Source organism: Cimex lectularius, unplaced genomic scaffold, assembly GCF_000648675.2.
Source record: "Cimex lectularius strain Harlan isolate CLEC.00 unplaced genomic scaffold, Clec_2.1 scaffold14, whole genome shotgun sequence".
In the NCBI taxonomy this organism is placed as follows: domain Eukaryota; kingdom Metazoa; phylum Arthropoda; class Insecta; order Hemiptera; family Cimicidae; genus Cimex; species Cimex lectularius.
In genome coordinates this window covers 603,858-623,895 of record NW_019392637.1, presented here as the reverse complement: position 1 = coordinate 623,895, position 20,038 = coordinate 603,858, and the positions used below count along the sequence as shown (strand labels likewise).

The 20,038-nt window shown below is 38.7% G+C and overlaps 1 protein-coding gene and 1 long non-coding RNA gene across 2 annotated transcripts in view; one reads left to right on the top strand and one right to left on the bottom strand.

Annotated features, from left to right (window-relative positions):
• LOC106663103 (amyloid beta A4 precursor protein-binding family B member 1-interacting protein) overlaps positions 1 to 14,071 on the top strand; it is a 40,519-nt gene extending 26,448 nt beyond the window's left edge. Inside the window, exons 4-11 of the mRNA XM_014387680.2 lie at positions 900 to 1,038; positions 4,488 to 4,592; positions 4,656 to 4,864; positions 4,923 to 5,076; positions 5,147 to 5,454; positions 5,512 to 5,700; positions 11,603 to 11,779; positions 11,837 to 14,071. Of these exons, the coding sequence (XP_014243166.1) occupies positions 900 to 1,038; positions 4,488 to 4,592; positions 4,656 to 4,864; positions 4,923 to 5,076; positions 5,147 to 5,454; positions 5,512 to 5,700; positions 11,603 to 11,779; positions 11,837 to 12,517 (1,962 nt within the window). The 3' untranslated portion in view covers positions 12,518 to 14,071. The remainder of the gene's footprint in view (positions 1 to 899; positions 1,039 to 4,487; positions 4,593 to 4,655; positions 4,865 to 4,922; positions 5,077 to 5,146; positions 5,455 to 5,511; positions 5,701 to 11,602; positions 11,780 to 11,836) is intronic.
• LOC106663104 lies at positions 10,082 to 11,575 on the bottom strand. Its single transcript, XR_001339994.2, has 2 exons — positions 10,275 to 11,575; positions 10,082 to 10,206 (listed from the first exon to the last, which is right to left on the bottom strand). It is a non-coding gene; the product is annotated as an uncharacterized LOC106663104 (long non-coding RNA).
• Positions 14,072 to 20,038: the final 5,967 nt, after the last annotated feature.

Genomic DNA, 20,038 nt, shown 5'->3' with positions numbered 1-20,038 from the left:
GTTTGAAACCGGCCCTGTGTATTTTTAAACTCTTGTTTTATTTTCGCTATTTTCTCTCTTTCTGTTTGTATTTTTTCGAATAAAAATTAATAAATAGTTAGGCCTGTGAAAGGACTTACGCCAAGGGCGTCCTTTATAGCCGGTTGTAATAGGGGGAGGAGTGGATTCCTGTATCTCGTTCACGTTTCCGGGATGGTGTGTCGGTCCGCCGAGTCTCGCTGTTGTTTTCGCCCGTTGAAAACTGTCGTTCAACGTGGGACTGTGTTTATTTTTACCATTTGAAGGGACAAAGACCCCAAACGCTCCCCTCAGGTCTATTTATTGGGGTTTCCTATACTTCTCAATAAAAGAAACTCTTCCTTTGCCGAATCCTTACTGATGAAATATTCCCAACTCCAAAAGTCGTCAGGCAAAGGTTTTTGGTTTTGTCAGGTTTTTGACTTTTTTTTTACCCCTCCACCCACTCATATTTCTGTCTCGGTCGTTCATTATCGACGAACAGTTGGCCCTTGTCCGGCTAATAGACTCCGTCGCCCTTCCCGGGCGTGGCAGATGCGTCCACCGATCTGAATCATCACGATGATGGTAAACACGATTAGTTTGAAGATCCGGACCCGGAATTTTTCTTCATAATAGAGGGGGCCAGCCATGCTTCGCATTTATCTGGGCTTTGTTTTTACATATAGAAAACTTTTTTTTAAAATCGCTCCTCGGTATTTGCGATTGTCGTCCATCCCCCTCCATTCAAGGAGTCACTGACACACGGCTTCAAGTGCAAATTTCCCGTGTCAGCATTCCTGGACATCGTGCGAACCGCAGCCGTCGGATGATTAAAAAAATCCACCTCGTTACGTTTATAATAATCGATTATAATAATATTTTCCTTGTTTTGGTTTCAGGGCCTGGACCGTGTTGTGGCGACCCAGCAGCCTGCCCAGGAGGCTGAGAACCACGTGACGGCACAGCTGAGGCCGCTATCCTCGGACCTCAACCACCCCAGGATCGACTCCCTCAGATATTCAATGGCGAATATGGAAGGTGAGATAAGTCAATGGTTCACCAAGTCCATTGGACTAAATAGATCACTAATTAAGTAACACTCACACTTCACTAAGTCGAACACTCGTTTCTTTACTCTGACACACATTAAGCCGTCCGCTTAGCCATTAGCTTACTAAGTTTTTTCGAGGTTCGTTGCACTTTTTTGGCGGAACTCCATAGTTATAGGTTGAATATGAATGAAGACATTAGTTCCAACTATTTATTTTATAAAAAGTAAAGGCTTCATTGATTTCAATACGATTTCCACTGGTTCACTCAGGTGTTCGCTGACTCACTCGGTCGAACGCTCACTTACCCAGTCGTTCTGTCACTCGTTCTTTACCTTACTCACTCAGTCGTTCGGTCATTCACTCATCTTTTGCTTTCTTATTCAGACGTTCGGTCACTCACTCAGTCTTTCGTTCGCTCACTCATTGTGTCTTTCTTTCACTTATTGAATTCTTAGGCCACTCTCAGTATTTTGCTCACTTACCCAGTCGTTCTGTGACTCACTGAGCCTTTCGCTCATTCAATCAGTCTTTCGTTCGCTCACACATTCTTTACCTACCCTGCCGTTCGGTTACTCATTCTGTCTTTCATTCACTTACTCATTCCTTCGGTCACTCCCTCAGCATTTCGTTCGGTCATTCATTCTTTACCTTTCTCATTCGTTCCGTTACTAATGTTTTACCTTACTCACTTCGGTCCCTCATTCTGTCTTTCGTTCGCTTATTTAATATTGGTCACTCACTCAGCCTTTCGCACAGTCTTTCGTTCACTCGCTTATTTTTTACCTTATTCATTTAGCCTTTTAGCTCACTCATTCTGTCTTTCATCACTTAATGAATCCTTCAGCCAATCACTCAGTATTTTGCTCACTTACTCAGTCGTTCTGTCACTCACCCTGCATGTCACTTCCCCAGCCTTTTGCTCATTCAGTCAGTCGTTAGTCCACTTACTCATTCTTTGCCTTATTCGTTCGTTCGCTCATTCATTCTTTACCTTACCGAGTCGTTCAGTTACTTATTCTGTCTTTCATTCATTTATTCAATCCTTCGATCACACACATCAGCCTCTAGCTCTCTCAGCCTTTCGTTCGCTCACTTATTCTGTAGCGCGCTCATTTCTTCATTTTTGTCATTCACTTACTGAATCCTTCCGTCCCTCACTCAGTATTTTGCTCACTTACTCAGTTGTTATGTCGCTCACTCATTCTTTACCATACCCTGTCGTTCGGTCACTCATTCTGTCTTTCATTCACTTATTCAATCCTTGGATCACTCAATCAGTAGTTTGCTCTCTTATTCAGTCGTTCGGTCACTCACTCAGCCTTTCATTCGCTCATTCATTCTTTCTTTGGCTCACTCAGTCGTTACCGAGCCACATTCGTTCTCGCTCACAGAGTCGCTCACGGGACTGATCACACGCACGTTCGTCATTGCACTCACTAACTCATTAGGCCACCCGTCGTGCGTGCAATAAATCAATCTTTCACCAATTTCCCGTATTCATATCTTTAAACAGTTAAATGAAGAGTTTGTGAAGAGGAGGGTTTACTACGTAAATGTGACAAATTGTGTTGATATTCGATAATATCATGGGGTCGAGGATGGAACGTGCTGGACCGTTGGAAAAGGAAAACACGCAAATCGCGTGTCCGTCTCGCCCACACGTAACATTTCTCAAAAATGTCGAAACTAGTTCTCAGAAATGGGTAAATATTTTTTTTCGGCGTTGCGATGATGACGAGGAGGGCCAAAATCCCGTTCCCCACCACTCTTTCACATAAGGCGGGCCAACGATCCTTGCATCTGCTCATGCTAAAGGGGCGGGGAGGTGAGCAACCATGCTTTTGTTAGTACTTCGGAGTTTAGTAGTTACTAACGGCGCCGTCACACGAGCCAGGGGGCTAACCTTTATCAGTGAACCTCGCCTTACAGTTTTGTTGTGGTACAGCCTTGTTTTGTTTTCTTCATTAGACTCGGACACTCAGGACTTGAGGTAACGATTTGTATTTTTATCGAAAAGTTTCTCAACTTGACGACATATCGGAAGGGTGCGGCGAGAAAATTGAGCCGCCGACCGACTTGAAAACCTTCAAACCCCGTGCCTCTTATTTTTATTTTACTTCCGACAAAACACTGAAAAATTCAAAATATTTTTTTCTATCTCAACCGTATTTTGCGTCATAACATAAAAAAATCCTCTACAAGCAACATTCGGCTGATGACCCCCTGACCTCTTCAACCAATTGACATAACGACGCCAGAGGACGGCTCCTTAATTTGTAATAATCCTCGTATCTGTGTATTCATTTTAACCGACGACAAAAAAGAAAACAAATAAAATCCTTCTTAATATTGGCTTTAAAAAAAATTATACATTAAACACACGATTCACACAGTCTGTGTCGAAACGGGCTCACGCTATTCCTCTTTTTTATGTGGGAACACGCACGCTGTAGTTTTTACACTTGAAACGTACAGATGATGAATTCAGGAACAATTTTCTTTTGTTTTGTATCAAACATGACCGGCACATGGTTGGCAGAGTTGTTCAATAGTGGACCACTCACCAGCTCGTTCATTTCGTCGGTGTATACTTCAGTAATGCTCTCACTAACTCGTTCATTCGTTAAATCATATACATACATCCCCCGTCTTGATTACTCGCTCAGTTGTTCACTGAGTCACTCACTAACCCGATCAATCTTTAAGTCCCAGAGTGTCGATGTTCTCACGCTAATTCGTTGTCATTCACTAACTCGGTCGAGTTAGACATTGGGTTCATTCATTTGGTAAGTGTATACTTGTGTTACATTGTGCCACGCTAGTTCACTAAGTAGTTCGCACGCTCGTTCTTTGAGTTAGACACTTGGTTCGGGCATTCGTTAATTGTTCAGTGATGCGGTTACTCATTTATTCATTCATCGTGCCACTCTACACATCGTAGTTAACTCGCTCTTTCACTATGTCTCTCACTCGCGTGTTCACTATTTTGTTCTCAGTTGTTCACCAGTTCGTTCATTGTGCAGCCGAACAGCTCTTTCACTATGCCCCTCACTCGCTCGTTCACTATTTTGTTCTCAGTTGTTCACCAGTTTGTTCACTATGTCGTTCTTATGCTCATTCATTTTGTCAATCATTTGCTCATTCACTGAATTGATCACATTCGATCAGTATGCCACTCACTAGCTTATTCATTGAGTCTCTTAATAAGTTAATCCCTTCTAAATGAATCTTAAGTCGCTCAATCCTTCTTTTGTTCGGTTTTTATCTTGTATCAAAATAACCCAATTGTTCATTGAGTCGCGTTGCCGCTCGATCGTCCATAAATAAACTTTAAAATTGAACGGCCAATCATTTAAGATGAATCATGTAATTGTTAAGATAATGCATCCGCAAGCAGGAAGTGTACACAAGTTTTGTCATGTTTTTCCCTTCCAGATACGCAGGATGTTGATTTGGATGCGATTCTGGGCGAACTTTGTGCCCTAGAGAGTGAATATGAGGAGGCGATACGAACTTCTAATGTGCCAAAAAGGAAATCAGGTAAACATTGTTTATTTTATTTTTATATTATTATTTTTAAGTAAAATTACGTTCCACTTTCAGTTGAATTAGGCACAAGAGAGATACCTTCGTCTAACAACAACATGCACCACTCATCTCGTCTGAGCCAGGTGTCGACAGCTTCAGCCGTCCCGAGTCAGACGTCATCAGGTACGAGGACCCACTCGCCAGACAATGACAGTGCCTTCTCAGATTCGGTGTCACTCCTGTCGAGTGAAAGCAGCACATCTGGCGGACACCATGTCAGCTTCGTAAGTGCAAGTCTGACCCAATCTGTCACATTTGTTTTAAAACATTTTTCCTCCTTAGGCTGACGTGCCGACGCCGACAGTGGGCATTGCAACAAGTAAGGCTGAAAAGATACGCCTCGCAATGCAGAAAATGAAAGAAGCATCCGTCAAGAAGATATTCATCAAGGTCTTCAACGATGATGGAAGTGTCAAGTCGTTACTCGTCGATGAAAGTAAGCCCTGGTTACACCATCTTTTAATAGTTTTGGGTCTGGTTTCAATATTACAATTTATTTATTGTAGCGATGACATGTGGCTATATTACGCGAGTGCTGGCCGAGAAAAACCACAGGCCATATGACCCGCGTTGCGCGTTGGTCGAACATCTGACTGACCTGTCGATGGAGAGAGTCTATGAGGACACTGAGATCCTTGTAACCGAGCTGATGCGTTGGACATACTCGTCCAAAAACCGTCTGCACTTCACATGGGACAGGGTCGACAAGACGCTGCTCGTTGACGCACCTTGGCTGTTCACAGGGGCTGCCCCAGATGGCATGATGCCACCTCATCATCATGGTGTCTCCCCGAGAAATCTTGACGTCCTTGAGGTAAGATTTTACACCAATTTTAAATTAAAAACTTATTAAAATTTTTCTTCTTATCAGGACTTCTTTGCTGGCTCCGGTGTCCCGTCAGTAGAAGGCCCATTGTACATCAAATCCGATTCGTCACGCAAAGGCTGGAAAAAGTACCACTGTGTACTCAGGTCCTCAGGTCTTTACTACTGGCCTAAAGATAGGTCAAAGTGCTCGTCGAAAGATCTGGTCTGTCTTGCAACATTCGACGTTAACACGGTAGGTGGTCCATTTTTACATTTCCAAACGTATGAACGCATAAATCCACTGTAGTTAAAATTACTAGTGATTGAAACGACCACCAAAGCCTTCAGTTCCATCGATCATTCATTGCTCCTCTCTAAACTTTTGCAAATATGCCATCTGATGGATCCATCTTTCTTTACATGCTGCCTTCAATCAGTTGCTATTTCTAATGGCCACACATCTCTCTTCCTCCCCTTTTCAGGTGTTCCTTAAGACTAGCATTTCCTGTATTGTTTTGCAGACTATATCCTCTAATTCCTTATATTTGTATAAGAGTTTATACCAACTTCCAAATTTGTCAGTCCTTCCATTCCTCTGACTTTTGGCTATCCCCAGCATTCAGGAAGGTGTAATTTCCATAAACCAATGGCTCATAAAAACAACTTAAGTCCCAGGAAGTCCAAAGCTACCAAATTTCTGTGACCTTACCCTTATTCTTAGGGGACTCTTATCCCAGAACAGAGTATTTTTGCTCTACCTTCTCTTTCATTCACATTCACTCTTTGGTTTTTTCTCTTGTCACCATCGCTCATTTTCCAGCTTCTCATTTGCGCATTCTCACTTCATTAAAATTTCATTCTTGTTTTTACATTATCACACTTTTCTTCACTCACACTTTTTCATTATCACTCTTTTTCATCATTTTCTCAAACCCACACTCTTCATTCGCCTTAATTCTACTCACACATTCACAACCACTCCATTTTTCCCTTCTACTATTGAAACAATCATTCTTCTCTCTATTCATCTTTCACTCACATTCACTCTTTACAGTTTTCTGCATAATAGCCCAGATTCCAGCTTCTCATTTGCACATTCTCACTTTCTTAAAAGTTTCATTCTAGTTTTAGTCGTTATTGCCATTTTCTTCACTTATCCTTCATCACCCTTTCTCATTACTTCCTAAAACTAATTCTCTTCACCTCCACTCACACTCATTCACATTTGCCATATTTCTCACTTTGACTATTGAAACACTCGTTCTTCCCACTATATTTCTTTCACTCTTTGACTTTTCTCTCGTTCCCGATTTCCCGTTTCTCATTCATACTTCATTAACACGTTCATTCTAGTTCACATTTATTCATTAAAACCATTTTCTTTCCTCCCACAATCGCATATTCACTTGTTTCACCTTGTTCTCACTTGCACACCTTACATATCACAACCTTTCATCACTCTTTCTCCACTCACACATCCACAATCGTCCTATTTTTTACTTCTGCTATTGAAGCGTTCATTTTATTTTGTCTCTTCACTCCACATTTAATTTTTGGCTTTCTCACTCATTCACAGACGTTCTCACAGTTTTTCTTCATTCCCATCATCCACTTTATTGTTCCCATTTACACTCCTTCAATATCGCCCCTTTTCATCACTTCCTCAAAATCAGATGCTCTTCATTCGCCTTATTTCATGTTAATTCACAATCGCCCTTTTTCTCACTTCTCTTATAGAAATGCTCATTCTTTCCTCTATTTGTCTTTCATTCACATTCACACTTTGGCTTTCTCACTTCTGCGATAGAAACATCCATTCATACTCTTTCTATTTCTCACTTTTGAAACTTTCATTCCTCTCTCTATTTGTCTTTATTTCACATTCACTCTGGCTTTCTCTCTCATTTAGTTGTTCTCACAGTTTTTCTTCACTCCCATCATTCACTTTATTGTTCTTGCTCGCACTTTATCAATATCGCCCTTTTGTTAATCACTTCCTCAAAATAAAAGGCTCTTCATTCTCCTGTAGAAACATTCATTCTTTCTTCTATTTGTCTTTCATTGACATTCTCACTTTGGCTTTTTCTATCATTCACAATCACCCTTTCATTATCGTGTAATCTTTTTCCTAAATGGTTGATTGATTTTAGGAATATTCATTTTAGGGTGGACCGGACAGCTTTGGTGACATTTACAAATCTACATTTGGCACTGAATTCTGTGCCTGACAGGAATGATGACATTTAAATTCTTTCATTGTTGATCCTTCTAGCTATCTTTTTATTGCCTCGAATATATGTCCCCCACCCAGAAAAGGAAGAATTGCGCATTGTGGTGTGTATGAATGTAGTAACTGGAGGGTAAATATCGTCTTGTCTCACACGGGCACGTCCATTTCAACTTATTTGTTTATTATTGTTGTTGACTCTAATGTTTTTTATAATGTTGTTTCCTCGTGCGGTCTAAAGTAAGATTGGCCCCTTTGCGGCGGGAGGGGCGGTAAAAATACACCGATTCGCATGGAATCTACACGAAAACATGCTATTTCCGTCGGTATAAACGGATTTTAAAGAGGAAGAAGGGGGAAATTTAAAAAAAACACTCCCAGGATGTCATCAAACCGGCGTTTACGTGTTTTACTTAAAAATAGTCCTTCTCGGACCAAAAATAGACCCGTTGGGACAAATTTAGCTTAGGATAGGATCAATTTGTTCTCCCGTGTTCTGGTTGTAATACTTTTTCCACCCAATTTCGTTTAACTCCTCCTTGCCTTCGTTGAAACATGAGGAAACATTTGTGTACGAATTAAATAAAATTTGAAAGACGTCCACTCATTGAAAATAATTCACTAGTTTCGTGGTCCGCTTGACCAATTAATATATTTCAGTTAATTAAGGTTTTTAGTTGAGACAAAAAAGTCAGCGTTACGAGCGGGATTCGAACCCACGATCTTCGGCTAGATACGCCGCTGCTCTACCACTTGAGCTATCGTGACCTCGATCCACTCGGACACTACCTTCCCATCTCAACCCCACTTTTTATTTCCCCCCCCCTTTTTTGCCATTTTTCAATTTTTGCGGCGTATCTAGCCGAAGATCGTGGGTTCGAATCCCGCTCGTGACACTGACTTTATTTATCTCAACTAAAAACCTTAATTAATTGAAATTGAAAATAATGTTGGACTAATTTAAAAACACAATTACATTCCAACAGAACGGTCAAGGGCCAAATGTTGAAAGATGAATTAAACGTGTGTGAATGACTAAATCATGTTGGACAAAGAAACACACACACACAGTGTGTTCAAACAACGTGAGCACGAATGACCCAAGTGATTTATTTGGACAGGCGATTTGAAATAAGTGAGTAAAGAACCAGTAGGCGAATGATGTGAGTCAATGAACTACAAGCAGATTAATAAAGTGAGTGAGCGGAAGAACTATTAGGTGAATGAAGTGTGAGCGATCGAATGAACCAGTAGGTGAATGAGTGTTCAAATGAAATAGGTGAGGGTGATCAAATAAACCAATATGTGAATGAAGTGAAACAGTGATCGAATGGGGTGTGAGCGATCGATTGAACCCTTAGGTGAATGAAGTGAATGAATGTTCGAATGAAGTGAGTGAGTGGTCGAATGAGACGTGAGCGATCGAATGAAACAGTAGGCGAATGAAGTGAGGGAGTGATCGAATGAACCTGTAGCTGAATGAAGTGGATGAGTGATCGTCTGAAGTGGATGAAGTAAATAATTGAATGGAGTGCGTGATGGAATGAACCAACTAGAGAATGAAGTGAGTTAGTGATTGAATGAAGTGAGTGCGGGAGGGATCAAATGAACCAGTAGGTGAATGAGTGATCAAATGAAGTGGGTGGGGGAGATCGAATGAATCAGTAGGTGAATGAAGTGAATGAGTTATCGAATGAATCAGTAGGTGAATGAGTGATCGAATGAAGTGGATGATAAAGTGATGGAATGACCAGCAGGTGAACAAAGTGAGTGAGCGATCGAATGAACCAGTCGCTAAATGAAGTGAATGAATGATGGAGGAATGGATTCGGTGAGGGAAGGGTCGATAAACCAGTAGGTGAATGAAGTGAGTAAGTAATTAAATGGGAGTGCGTGATTGAAAGAACCAACAAAAGAATGAAGTGAGTGAATGGTCGAATGTACCAGCAAGAGAATGAAGTACGTGGGTGATCATATAAAGTGAGTGTAGGAGGGATCGAATGAACCAGTAGTAGGTGAGTAAGTGATCGAATGAACCAACAAGAGAATAAAGTGGGTGAGGAATTGATCGAATGAACCATAGTGTATGAAACAAGTGAACAAATAGAACCATGTTTGTAAGTGAATTTTGTGAGTGATAAAATGGGCTTGAGGTGAACAAGTGATTTTAATGAACGTATGAGTGAGTGAGTATAATAAAGTGTGTAAGTGACTGACGTTGAGTCGATGTACGAATGTACGGAATTAACGAGTGTAATATGGCACAAGGACTTACTGAATAATTGTCGATTTTGTGTTCCCTAAGGTCCGCTCTGTCTCGCTTTCCAATCTCACATCCTACAAATAATAAAGTTGTTTAGATGAAAAATACACCGGGAAGGTGGTAAAACGAAAAAAAAACACTGCGAACTTTGTCTCAAATAAATTTATTCAAATACATATTAAAATAACGATGGATTTTTTTTTAAAGTTTTGATGGCAGAACAAAGCTGTGGAAAATACTGGAATCGAATCATTTTTGGCGAGTGAACCCTGGAAAATGAAAATAAATGACAAAACATTAAATCAAAATACAGGGTACATAACATATATTATTGTACCTAATTTTAAATTTTAAGAGGTGATGATGATGATGATGATGCATCAGACGATCCCCGAGTAGAGGAGGTAGAGACAGGTGAGTAGGCAGATGAGTACGAGGTATGTCGAGATGAGGGAGGTCGTCTCGTTAACTGCTTTCGGCATCTTTTAATTTGATTTTTCTTCTGTTTTTATAATGTGTCCGTCCGATCCGGCTATCGGGTGCAGACTGGTGTCGAATGACCTCAGCGGATCGGAAAACGACTCTATTTTCGGACAGGGGGGGCCTGGAAAATGGGGCTCGGCTCCTCGACGGGGGGTCCGCGAAGCATCGCTCACACCAGATCCGATTATCGGGAAAAAATCGTATTGGAAAGTAGACATGCTTGACTTTTTATGAAAGATGGTTGTATGTACTATGTAAATGAGCGAGAGCTAATGGTTGAATGACTACGTTAATAAACAATTGACCAATTGACAATGCTTGCGTTGAATGAGTAAGTGAATGTGCTTGCGAGTGTGCGAAAAATGGATTAATGAACGTGTAAGTGATTGATTGATAGTGTAAATTAGCCAGTGCTGATTGATAGCGAAAAGGTACAGTGATCATCCTTGTCAAAAAAGTTTTGGAAAATAAATTGTACTAATAGGTCAAGGTTGATTTTATTTCGTTTGCCTTGTAGGCATTTTAGTTAACGGGTTTCCAGTTGATTTCTCGTTGGGTATAAACTCGAAAAATGTTTTTTTGCGTTATTTCCGTTTGCGTTCCATTTGGTTACCAGGTGTACTGGCGGTGGTCCAGGGCCCGTCAAACTCAGCCGATAAAAGCTATTTTTCAACAATTCAACAGGGGGGGGGCCCATTCAAAAAGATAGAAAATCTGGACCTAGTCCAGGAAAAGGGGAAGGCGTAATAATAAATGATTATTGCTTCCTTCTCGCAAAACTAATCGTTGTTTTTCAACCTACAACAACCTTGCATCCCCCGCAGGTGTCCGTTATGCAGAGAAAGGTTGCTCGATGTGTCCCACATAGTCGAAGCGTGTCGTGCCTTGGCTCCCTACAGGGCGCGAGTAGGCATGCCGCTCTTTCGTTTATTCAGTCACTAATTAGTTCTTTTCTTCACTGAATTGGATGTATGATGCTCGTACGTTCGGTTACTAATTTGTTTAGTAACTAATTAGTTCTTTCATTAACTGACTCGTTCGTTTAGGCACACATTAAACCTTTTCTGATGCTGGCTCATTGGTTCATTCTCCGATCCATTCATTTATTAACTCGTTCACTTTTTCAAACCCGCGTTCTAGCGTTATGGCAAAATGTATATTGTTTTTGTTTTTTTTGTTCAGGTTTATTACGGCGTCGGTTGGAAGAAAAGATACAAAGCTCCGACTGATTTCTGCTTTGCCCTCAAGCCGCCGAGTGTTCAGGACGCGACCGGCAAGTCGTACAAGTACATCAAGTGCCTGTCCGCATTGGATTTGACATCCCTCCACACGTGGGTCACCGCCATACGGACGGCGAAGGTAAAGCCAAAAATCAATTGGATCTGTGGAGTTTTTTTTAATGTTATTTTTTATTAGCATGGAAGGCAGTTGTTGTCAGACTACAAGACTTCTTTGGAGTTTTGCGACCACGACGAGCTGACGACTCCCAGACTCCCCCCTTCGTCGTCTTCGTCCGTCTCTTCGTCTTCCTCCTCGTCTGGCTGCGACGTCGGTTTCGAGGCCGAATTCCCGTGCGGCACGATCAAACGGAAACCGGCCAAAATCCCACTAACGACGACGACAAGGCAGCTCAAATCGGCGGCGATCGGGGAAGAAGAGCTCATCGATGATGACGACGAAGACGAGCTGCCTCCCCCGCCGCCCGAGCTGATGGTCGACGACGACGACGAAGACGACAATGCACAACCGGGCGAGGCGCCGCGCACCCTCTTCGTCGGCACGTCGAGGAACCCGGATTTCCTACGGGATCTGCACCGTGTCGTCGAGAAGAAGTGGCAGGTCGCCGAGAAGTGCAGGCTCGAGAGCGGCACCTCGCCACACCAGGTCCTCGGCTTCAGGCACTACGACAGGTCTCTGTCTGTGAGCAAATGGCTGGAGGAGCACTACGGCGACCTGCCTCAGATCCAGCAGGGGGCGCCTCCGAGGGCGTCGAGCCAGTCGCCGAGCAGCCCGGGCCCTGTCCCGCCGGGACAGACGAGGGGCCGTGCGCCTCCACCCCCTCCCAGGGCTCCGACGACCGTCCTCACCAGGAGGTAGAAGTCGGAAGACGAAGGGCGCGAGACGACCGGCCGTCGCATTCTACCACGGCAACCCCACAAAAGGAGCACCTCCGCCTTCGAAAAGAAAAGGACCGATCCTGGGAAAAAGACGGATTTACGAGTGGACTTCGTACGAGACGGAAAATGGCAGCTAGTTAAAATATAAGAAAAACTCAACTTTCCCCCCTTCAATTCAAGCATTACCACCTCTTCTATAGAATTGTCGCTCTCACCACCATACTTGGTTTCCCCCACTTAACTTTCTTCATTCCTTCTACAAACAAAAAACTTTCTTGCTTTTCCCTTTCCCCTTCCTTATGAGATTTTGCCCCCACCACTTAGACCATTTTTTCCAGTCTTTCACTACTCCTAAACAAATATAGCCCCCACCACATAAATTATTCCGATATTTAACTTCTATTTTCTCCTCCTAAACAAATTTTGTCTCACCAGTAGTTCTCCTCTACTTAACAATTGGATTTCCCCTCCTACACAACTATTCCACCACTCATCTTTTTCCTTTCCCCTTCCTTAAAGAGGTTTTGCCTCCACCACTTAGACCATTTTCCCTACATAGTATTACACCACTCCTAAATAAATATCGCCCCCACCACATAAATTATTCCCTTTTTTAAACTTGTATTTTCCCCTCCTAAACAAATCTTGCCTCACCACTGTTTTCCCTTATTTAGTCTTTCGTTTTATCCTTCCTAAACAACTCTTACCTCACCACATCAACAATTCCACCACTCATATTTCCTTTAACCTAAAAACTCTTGCCCCCACCACTTACACAAATATCCAACTATATCTTCTCTCAACCTCCAGTCTCCTGCATATATTTTCCGTCTCGTCGACAACACTGCGACCCACTGATTGCGCCGTTTTAGAAATGTAATAAGCAGGGTTATATATATGATTAAAAAAAGGTTTACTGAATTTTAAAAATTGCAGAACTTTTTGAAGAGTGGGCAGATTGAACGGATAATAGAATTTAGTCTTATTTGTAGTCAAAGAAATTTTATATATATTTAATGTTTATTTTGTTAATTGTACATATGTATTTGATCTCTGAATGAAAAATTTTTACTGCAGGTAAAACAAATTGTCTAACCGTTTTTTGATTTTTTAATGTAACGCTTGAACACTTTGTCTGTACCTTTTTTGTATATTGGAAACCTGTGTTAATGATGAGGTATAAAATAAGATAATGTTTAATAATTCACAAAAAACATTGTTAACCATTAAATTTAAAGAGAATTTTAAATATAAATGAAATATTGCCAGAATGAAATTTTTGTAAATATATTTTTGTTATGGAATATCGCACAGATTTCATACGCGTTTGTTGTATATTTCAAATTAGGGTTGTAAGCTCGCAAATTTCCTTTCTAAATGTTATTTTGGCGCATGCTTTTTAATGTGTCGGTAATACATAAAATAAAATATAAAATACAGCCGCCAAATTTACAGAACAGTGTGTAAATAGATAGAGCAAATTTTGTTTTAAAGGAAAAGAAAATTAATAAATAAACGTTGTTTCAAATAGGAATCTTTTTTATTCTTGCAATTATCCAAGTTTTCCACGAGGATTGGCATTGTCAATAACTGTACCTCTCAACGTTTAGTTTACCACTCCAGAACAAACAGTGCCCTACAAATTATTGTTGTCTTGTTAGATGAAACCACCTGCCGGGACGATTTGAAAAAGAATTAAAGAATTAAGCTCGAAAAGCACATATTTTTCGAGAAAAAAAACGTAAAAAATTTATTGTCTTTTAGGATGTAAAACAACCTACGGAGTCGATTGGAAGACAATTAAAGCTCGTATGCCCTTCATTTTAGGAGATAATGGAGATCAAAAATACATTGTCTTTTTCCATATAAACGACTCGCTTGGGCGATTGGAAATAAGTATTAAGCCGGGAACACACTAACCCAATGCAACGCCATACGACTCTGACGAATCTCTCGCCTTTTCTGTTCTGTAATCTTCTCTGTATGTTTTAAAGCAAATAAATCTTTTTTTTAAACGGCCTTTGGTGTTCCAAACATAACTGGCGCCCGTGAATAGGTACAGCGGAAGTTCACAGATTTTACTAAGTCAAATTGACTTGTTATTTTCACTATTATTGCGTGATCAATTTCCCGCATTGTATTAGAACGTGAGAATTAGCTCTTAATCCGCTGTCTGAAAGAACGAAAGCTAAATTGGCCGACTTTAAAACATTAAAGTAGAGAAGATCTACTCTGGACGAAGAAATAAATACATCACAGAAAATGTCTTCCTACTACAAGCAGAGAACTCCTTCTACATCGTCGGAAGAAGAAGAACCAGAGATACGTCATCAACACGGTGGGAGTACTTTTGTTATATCTCACCCTAACACATATTAAACCTCATATCCTCAAATTAAAAAAATATAATGCCTACTTCTAAACCTCTCCTGCATGAAATCTTAAAATTCCTACCAAAATACGATGGAACCCCTTATAGATTGCGGGAGAAATCATGATTAACTTAACGCATCAATTAAACGCAACATTAATCAGAACGCTAGTACACGGTGAACATCCTTCATTAGGTGCACATTTACAATTATTACGAATACAAGACGATGTGCAAGAACTAAATTGATAAATGATTGCAGCACCGTTTTACAACTCAAATACAATACAACATTAGATGCCATTAATAAAATAGATTTTAAAAAACATTTTACACCATTACCACCCTATAAAATACCACATCATGAAAACCCATTGTTCAGACGAACCAATTACAACAGACCACTCCAGCATCAACCTTTCAAACCTCAATTTCCTGGTCCAAAAGGGATTCCCAAAACACAGTTTCAATGAGAACTGTATACTCAAGACCGAATTTTGAGAATTTTCAAAAAAATTTCATATCCCCGTATGAATTAACTCATTTAGACAAGGTAAATTACGTCACAATGAAATGCAACGTATGAAAGATCAAATCAATTCATTAACTAAACCAGATAACAATCTTACTGATCATTTTTTAGAGACAAGCCTCAAACCACCGAAAGGCACCCCAGTCAGTTTGAACTAAAAACGATAAATAAATCATTACCGTATTCTGTCGATTTGAAAAACAGAAAATGGCTTGTAGATACTGGATCACTTAAAAATTATATAAACCCCTCATTAGTCGTCCCTCCTAATATTACAAAATTTAAAGAAAACTTATAGTCAAAACCCCGAATGGCGAAAGTCAAGGCTCTGAATATATTCTTTTTGACCCAAGTAATGTATTCCCTACTGCTTCAAAAATAAAAATGTACAATTTTCACCTAAATATGACATATTACTAGGTTATGGGACGTTAAGTGAAATCAAAGCAAAGGTTAATTATGAAAAGAAAAAGTTAGAATTTAAAAAAGGTTCAAAGGAATTATTGTTTTTGATCGAAAAAACTAACTCTAAAACCAGGGTTTAATGCAGTTTCTCTTCCTGTTAGGTCAATTCCCAACTTGGAAACAGGACTAATCAAATCTGTTAATAATAATAAATATAACATTGAAGAAGGGATTGTTAATATCAATAATAATGAATGTATATGTATAATTCACTCCAATGAACTCATGACCGAGCCCATGGAAGTGGAAGAATTAGAAACAATTCTCGAACCCAAGAATAACGCGACCAATTGTCCCGATAATCTTTAAAAATTAATTAATCAAATACCTTTGTTATTACATACAAACCATATGAATGAAAAAGAAAGATATAAAATTACTAATTTAATAAAAAAAATTCCAGAAATTATTAAGCGTGAGAATGACCCTTTAAGCAGTACTAACTTGCTAAAACACAAAATAGTAACGAAAGACAAACTACCTGTTTATCGCAAAAATTATAGGTATCCACAAATCTTTAGACGTACACATTGAAGTAGATAAATTATTAAAAAACAAAATTCGAACATTCGATCTCCCCGTACAATTCGCCCATTTGAGTAGTTCCAAAAAAACCTGATGCTTCCGGAAAAAGAAGATAAGAATCGTAATAGATTATAGAAAATTAGATGATAAGACAAATAGATAAATATCCCCTACCGAACATAGAAGATTTATTCTGAAAAATTGGCAGAGCTACATATTTCTGTACTCTTGATTTGGTTTCTGGATTTCACCAAATTGAACTGGATCCTGAATCTTTACCAAAAACAGCTTATTCTACAGAAGATGGTCACTATGAATTCCTGCGTATGCCTTTTGGTCTAAAGAACGCACCGCCGACCTTCCAAAGAGCTATCTATGAATATAATATTATCCAGAATTCCGAATGTTTTTGTGTATATGGACGATATAATTATTTTTTCAGATAATCTAAATGAACATCTTAAACACCTAAAAACAGTCTTTGCAAAACTCAAAGAACATAACCTTAAATTACAGCTTGATAAAACAGAATTTTTTTAATTTTAATAAAACAGAATACTTAAATTTCAAGTACTTAGGGCATGTAATATCGGAAAAAGGAATCAAACCAAATCCACTAAAATTAGAAGAGATTAAAAACTTCCCAATCCCTAAAACGGCAAAACAAATAAAACAATTTTTAGGCCTCACTGGTTATTATCGTAAAATGATAAATAATTACCCCAAAATTGCTAAACCCCTTACCACTGTTTTGAGGAAAAATACTAAAATAGATATTACAAATAAAAATTACATAGAATCTTTCCAAAAACTTAAACTGTTTCTTCAAAACAGTCCTATTTTGCAATTACCTAATTTTTCTAAACAATTTATACTCACTACTGAAGCTTCTGACTACGCCATAGGAGCAGTATTGTCTCAAATGTTTAATGGTAAAGATTTACCAATAGCATGTTAAGTGTATTAGTTGAGGCGGAGGATCAGTACGAGCTTCTTTTATGGCATTAACTATAGATTTATATTTAACTTAGATCTTTATCATTTTACTCCTTCAATCTTTTAAGAGCGTTATATTTTTGGCGTATATTCTCTCTAGTTTCTGCTATTTCACGAGCCAAGCTAGATGTTATTTCTTCCATCGTCATCGATTTAATGATTTTTTTCTCTATTTCAAAACATTATATAGGTATCAAAACCTTTGCCGTAGCGGCCATTTTTTAATGGCGAATTTTTGTTGATCACGAGAAACCCGTAGTTGCCATCGTCCCAGCATTTTCGACAAATATTGGAAAATTCCTTAAATGATACGTCCGAGTTTACATGATCTTCATATATTCTTTTCATAGTTAGTAAATCCTGTTTGACAATAATAAGTAAATTGACGTTATCTCTTATCAAATGTTTGGGCACCCTGGTGTAACTTTGACAAAGGTAAAAAGAATCTATACCACTATGCCGTCCCAAGCAAAAGTAGGATCTAACCCTATCTTGTTTATCACAGGCGATGTCATCAAATAGAATAATAGAATCCGGGAGGGCTTTGTTTGGAGGTGGCACGTAATCATTATTGTCAAACATAAAAAAACCAATTCCTTTAAAATTGGAGAAAATAGTTTTCAATTTTACATACTTTGGCTGATTACGTATGTCATCAATTTGACAATAATAAGTAAATTGACGTTATCTCTTATCAAATGTTTGGGCACCCTGGTGTAACTTTGACAAAGGTAAAAAGAAAATAGATTTACTAAAGAGATAAACATTCTGAAATTTTAACCCATTCAAATTGTATATGTTAGGATTAAACATTAAATTAGTTTTACCACAATTAGATGGTCCTGAAATTAAGCATCTAATGCTATTGGGTAATAGGGGGTTATGTTTAAAAAATTGATTTTTATGTGATTCATTATCTATAGTCCTGACCGAGAACGATACATCTTGCTACTTAAACAACATCATGACAACTGATGTCATAATTATCATTTATTCTGTTATATATCAAAAATGAAGGTGTGTTCTGCTAGAGAAATGCAGTTGCATCATTTTTTTTAACTATCTAATTTCGCGTATTGGGTGAAATAGTGATAATTTCAATGTTACAATACGGCATAAATTAATATGACAATGCCCAAAGTCCAACCATTTGTTGTATTCATTTTCCCGAGGTATGAACACGCGATATTTCTTTATCAAAGTCAACTATTCCTTACAAAGGATTAATATAATGTTTCAAGGTTCCAAGTCCACCAATTTGTAGTATTTAGTTTAGCAACATGTAAACACCCGATGTTTATTTGTTAAACTCATCTATTCCTAATATAGGATTGGTATAATGCTTCGACGTCCCAATTGTAATTATTTTCACGAGAACACTCGATGTTTCTTTATTTAGGACTTTGACCGCTGATGGTATTAAATTTTAGGTATAAAAGACGTCGCTGGTCTAGAAAGCTTATAGTAAGTAGAACAACCTCCACTGTGTTCTCTATCCAAGCAGCAAATTTCGACATTTGAGATTGTGAGTTTTTAAAAATTTGTTTACTTTTTTCTGGATATTTAAAGACATTGATTTTTTGTGTAACTGAAGTTTTTTATTTGTTAAAAAAAAAGATTTTCTATCATTGTTATTTAAAGAGATTTGATTTTTTTATATTTTCCAAATATGAACTCTAGCGATGATTATTTATTTTTTATTGTATGTGGATTTTGTAGCTATTCTTTCGATTCGAGTTTTAATGGAACCAAGAAATTTGTGGCTTAGAATTTTCTGAATATTTCGGAATTAATGACGAGGAAACAGACAATTCCCGTATTTGTTCAGTTTGTGTAATTCTATTGGAAAATGGTCAAACAAAATCTAATCACTATATCAATTTTAAATTGAAGATGAAAGAGGTAATTCCGAAAATAACGAATATGATCGCAACAGATACATAACTTTTAATATAGTTAAAGAATTTAATTCAACTATTAAAAAATTAAACCTAAAAAAAATCTATATGCTTTAAAATCACATACCCAACGTCATCAAATGTCAATAATCTTAGTTGGTTAAAAATGGTAATTGACGATGTTACGGAGTATGTTAAAAGAAATTCTAATCTTAGAGATAAAATCTGTTTAACGTTTAGTAACGCTAACATCGCTAATCAGGGGTGGATCCCTTATACCGATGCTCAGGAGATTGTTGGAGGCAGTGTATGGGATATGATTCAATCAGTATTTCGAAGTAATGCAAGCGCAGAACAGACATACGATTTCAATGTAACTGCCTCAATCGTAGAAATGCCTACAGGAACGGTAATAGTGAATATGAAAAACTTTTCTTTTCAGGATATGTCTCGACTAAAAAGAGGAATAATAACAATTACCAATGAAGATCGTTTATGTTTACCACGGGGGTTAGTAGTAGGTCGGGTATTGGCTAAAACAGGGGGTAAAAGAGATCCAAAGTATATAAAAATCAGACAAGGCTATTCCAAATTGCAAGAAATAAAAGACAAAAATTGATTAAAAAATCCGGAATTGAGATAAAAGAAGAAGGCGCAGGAATAGATGAAATGAGGAAATTTCAAAATTATCTAAGAAATTATGACATAACTGCG